Source organism: Seriola dumerili, unplaced genomic scaffold (assembly GCF_002260705.1).
Source record: "Seriola dumerili isolate Sdu_G_001 unplaced genomic scaffold, Sdu_1.0 BDQW01000258.1, whole genome shotgun sequence".
NCBI classification, from domain to species: Eukaryota; Metazoa; Chordata; class Actinopteri; order Carangiformes; family Carangidae; genus Seriola; species Seriola dumerili.
The window spans coordinates 1,687,381-1,692,385 of record NW_019174513.1 but is presented as its reverse complement, the minus strand read 5'-3'; the positions used below and the strand labels follow the sequence as shown (position 1 = coordinate 1,692,385).

Below are 5,005 nucleotides of genomic sequence, written 5' to 3'. Positions count from 1 at the left end.
GAATGTTATTAAGGTAATACATCACTGTGATTTTTCAGGATTTCCATTGGACCTGCATATACCCAGTGACATAATACCTGTTCATTACAGAAAGATACATACAGAAAGATTTCCAGCCCAAATTATAGTACAATCGATTATGATACAAAATCAGTAAAGCTGCCATTAACAGAAGTCTATTAGATTTTCCAGTTTTTAAAATGTTTCTTGTTGTTAGTAAATGAAAGAGATGAGACCGTACAGCTTGACTGTACTTATACATTTTATATATATATACATACATATATATACACCGCTTTCCAAATTATTATGCAAATTGGATTTAAGTGTCATAAACATTTAATTTTTTGTTTTTCAATTAAACTCATGGATAGTATTGTGTCTCAGGGCTCTTTGGATCATTGAAATCAATCTCAGACACCTGCGATAATTAGTTTGCCAGGTGAGCCCAATCAAAGGAAAACTACTTAAGAAGGACGTTCCACATTATTAAGCAGGCCACGGGTTTCAAGCAATATGGGAAAGAAAAAGGATCTCTCTGCTGCCGAAAAGCGTCGAATAGTGCAATACCTTGGACAAGGTATGAAAACATTAGATATATAACTAAAACTTAAGCGTGATCGTCGTACTGTAATGAGATTTGTGGCTGATTCAGAGCACAGACGGGTTCGTGCAGATAAAGGCATAATGAGGAAGGTTTCTGCCAGACAAATTCATCGGATTAGGAGAGCAGCTGCTAAAATGCCATTACAAAGCAGCAAACAGGTATTTGAAGCCGCTTGTGCCTCTGGAGTCCCGCGAACCTCAAGGTGTAGGATCCTCCAGAGATTTGCAGTTGTGCATAAACCTGTTATTCGGCCACCCCTAAACCATGCTCACAAGCAGAAATGGTTGCAGAGGGCTCAGAAATACATGAAGACTAATTTTCAAAGTCTTGTTTACTGATGAGTGCCGTGCAACCCTGGATGATCCAGATGGATGGAGTAGTGGATGGTTGGTGGATGGCCACCATGTCCCAACAAGGCTGCGACGTCAGCAAGGAGGTGGCGGAGTCATGTTTTGGGCTGGAATCATTGGGAGAGAGCTGGTAGGCCCCTTTAGGGTCCCTGGAGGTGTGGAAATGACCTCGGCAAAGTATGTAGAGTTTCTGACTGACCACTTTCTTCTGTGGTATTAAAAAGAAGAACCGTGCCTTCCGTAGTAAAATCATCTTCATGCAATACAATGCACCATCTCGTGCTGCAAAGAATACCTCTGTGTCATTGGCTGCTATGGGCATAAAAGGAGAGAAACTCATTGTGTGGCCCCCATCTTCCCCTGACCTCACCCCTATTGATAACCTTTGGAGCATCCTCAAGCAAAAGATCTATGAGGGTGGGAGGCAGTTCACATCAAAACAGCAGCTCTGGGAGGCTATTCCGACATCCTGCAGAGAAATTCAAGCAGAAACTCTCCAAAAACTCACAAGTTCAATGGATGCAAGAATTGTGAAGGTGATATCAAAGAAGGGGTCCTATGTTAACATGTAACTTGGCCTGTTAAGATGTTTTTGAATTAAATAGCTTTTGATTTCAGTAAATATGACCTCCTAATGCTGCAAATTCAACAAATTACCATTTTTGGCTCTTTACAACCTATAAAATGTTTTGAAACTCTATTGTGCATAATAATTTGGAAGAGTGCATTTTGACTTTATTTTTGAAAAAAATACTGTTATCATTGGGAGGTTTGTTCAATAAAATTTTAATTATACTCTAACGGTTGACTTGAAAATTATACTGACTATCATTTGCATCGACTGTTTAGGAAAATCTGAGAAAAATAACATTTGCATAATAATTTGGAACGCGCTGTATATTGTGTGTATATGTATATGTATATATATATATATATATATATATAAAATGATGTATTTATTGGACAATCCCAGTGTCAGTCGTCAGATGAACTTAATTCATAGTGTTACCTTGCCCTGCCTTAAATATGGTTGTGATTAACTACCAGAGAAGAAAACATTTCCATTTCATCTACCCCTAAATAGGTACAGTACTTAACAATATCAAATCCAGTGACAGGCAACCAGGCCTGTTTTGTAAAATTAAGTTACTGATTTAAGGAAAACATTATCCATGCCCAGCTTAGAGAAATACCCCAGAGTTCAATTAAGTACAACAAAACATTAAAGCTTAAGTAATAAACAACGCCCCTTTAATTAAATCTGCATTAAATTTATTGATTAAACACTGCCGAAGAGTAAAGATTGGAAACAAACTTCAGACCATGACATGCAGCGTAAAAACTTGTGCGTGTTTATAGTTTAGGTTTATAGTTTAAGTAACATTAGTGATGACGAAGATGTGATAGCTGTAAGGAATTCATGTATGTTGTAAGGTCCACTACAGTACAGAGGTAAAGGTGTAAGTAACAATTGACTGTCCTGAGCCATAATGGTTGGAGATTTCAGATCCTGCCCGGGAAAGATCCATTTTCGATCTGCTCATCCCATTTAGCAACCTGCAAGAGACAGAGCAAAATATCAGCCATATATTCTGGCAATGTATTTATCTGCCAGTCCTTTCTTTTAATTTAATGTAGGTCTCAGAACCTCAAACTCAGACACTACCTAAAGTTAAATTATTGACAGTCGCAGAACAAAAATAAGTGGCACTTGATGCCTCAACATTAAAAATGATGAAAGCAAAAGAGAACAAAGTACAATATGGCAAGAAGCAGTAAAGTAACAAGACTGTCTGGGCTACAAACGCTAGCCTTGGCTATCGAGCACTGACTATATTCACTTCCAAACGACCATTGTGGTATATTCCCCAAAGGACACGTGAACATATGTTAAGAGTGAACTATCAGAGCTGAAGCCCTCCAACTTACCCAGCTCATGGGACACAGGCTCTTATAAACCCTCATGTACCACTGACAGGGAGTCAGATCCTGGTCTTTGGCTGTCAGGGCCTTGTTGCACCTATGGTAGTCTGGAACATAAAAATAACAAAAAGGGCTCAAGATGTCAATTATACAACGTTCACACCAATAACACTGCAAAACAAAGCTACAAATATCTAAGAATAGCAGCATGACAACATCCAAGTCTGGACAGAAAAAGTGTAACACAGAGCTTATCCTAATTGTCTAAATGTGAAGTGGTAAGTGATTAATCATACCCCTGTTAGGAAGTTGTGAGGAAGTTAGCTAGCTTCATCATAATACTTTGAACTATTACTATTATCATTTGTTTAATTATCACAAGGAAATTGGCCAACATTTCTATTGCAACATTCAAAAAAGAGCAAATTACATTGTGCTGTTTTATGTGTTTTTGTTTTGTTTTTTATGACCAATGGATTAATTAGTTTCCAATCGAGAATGTAATTAGCAGATTAATCAGCAGTAATAATCATTAGTTGCAGGCTGCAAGAGGAATTTGTCAACAATTTGCAATTCAATACTACTAATGTTGTGCAGAGATCATATCCTAAAAGCTTTTTCATGTGAATGAATGATGACAGATTTGTAAGCCTGTGTTAACTGTCAGCCATCTTTGGTATGGTGCACAATGTAAATCTGAAGGTTGGGTTAAGAAAAGACTATATGTTAAGATGTATACAATGTCCTTTTATACGTTGTGTGATTAGTTTAATTAAAAGTCTTTATTGTCCCAACCCAGGTAATTCTGGTAACAGTTGCGGGTCTGGTTGGTGTTGGGGAATCGGGCGTCAAAGGGAGCCGTCCTGTAGTTCTTCAGCTTCTCCTCAATAGTCTCAGACATTTTTAATCAGCTTCAGATACACGTCCAAACGATTCTGGGAAAAGGGCATAGGGTGGATTAATTTATAGCTGCCAATAGGTTTATACAAATGTCAGATGAAGGCAGCAATCAGTTTAACCTCAACACACAAACACACAAGGCTCGACGTCATCTGGCTAAGCTACATATAGCGTTATAATCAAATGTTAACATTAGCTTTGTGATACGATCTTTTACGCGTTTTACGCTACTGAATCTTTAATTGTTATCAGCCGTAAGTATAAATATAAATTTGTGCTGACAGAAACAAAGAATAGAACCGCGTTAAAACCACAGTTAGCTTTGATTACCCGTTAGCATGTTAGCTCACTAGCTAACACGTATCTACACTTGATCGATAAGTAACACGCTTGAAAACGCCTGCTTGTTCCAACAGTTTTGGTAGATTAAAACACGAGAAAGCCTGGCAGATAAAGTCGAAGAAGTTGAAGGTCGTGCAGAAAAAAATAACACCAAATATCAGTTGCCGACAGCTAACCTTGGGACGCTTCTTGCTGTGTCCTCTTTAGAGAGATGTCCTTCTTCGTCGACGCGCACAGGATGCTGGGATATATGCTCCTCCCCTCCTCCCCTCCTCCCCCTCCTCCTCCTCCTCCTCCTCTTCTTCTTCTGCTGCTTCTACTTCTTCTTCTAACTAGCATTTAGCTAATAATAATGGTAAATAAATGAAAGAAAATTAAAATGAAAAAGAAAATTTGTTCTCCTAAGATGTTGAAACTGAAAACGCTATCATTACATCTCAAAGGTCGAGTATCAGCTCCTTCTTCTCAGCATCATATTTAGACAGTAAAACATAAACTGTTATAAAGTTTTTTCTCCCTGTACTCAAGTTCAGTTTTCATGTTCCAAAAAACATTTCTACTGAGTTTTGTTGAGTTTTAAAACCTGTAATAATTATCACTTGCCTATCTTCTCTTGTAATCATGTATTTGTGTCAAAATGGTAGTTGTGTGGCAGAAGTGAAATAATCACAGTAAAAGCAAATATCTTGTAAGAAGTGTAAATAACAAGGCTGGATTATCAAAAGCCCCAGATTTACTTACTTATAATTTCTGTCCACATTGGTTAATCACACATTTGTTACTTGTAAAACTCTATTTTTAAGATGTAACTTGTTTTAGTTTGTATTGCAGTCATTTATTGTAAAGTTTTGTTTTATGAAATTGCTTTGATTTTTTTGTAATT

The 5,005-nt window shown here is 37.5% G+C and overlaps 1 protein-coding gene across 1 annotated transcript; it reads right to left on the bottom strand.

The window, feature by feature from the left end:
* Window positions 1–2,186: 2,186 nt before the first annotated feature.
* Window positions 2,187–4,367, bottom strand: LOC111230110 (cytochrome c oxidase subunit 6B1-like). The gene is made up of 4 exons (XM_022756694.1): window positions 4,299–4,367; window positions 3,676–3,815; window positions 2,887–2,987; window positions 2,187–2,514 (listed from the first exon to the last, which is right to left on the bottom strand). The coding sequence occupies exons 2-4, from the start codon at window positions 3,779–3,781 to the stop codon at window positions 2,461–2,463; spliced, it is 261 nt and encodes an 86-aa protein (XP_022612415.1). The 5' UTR covers window positions 3,782–3,815; window positions 4,299–4,367; the 3' UTR covers window positions 2,187–2,460.
* Window positions 4,368–5,005: the final 638 nt, after the last annotated feature.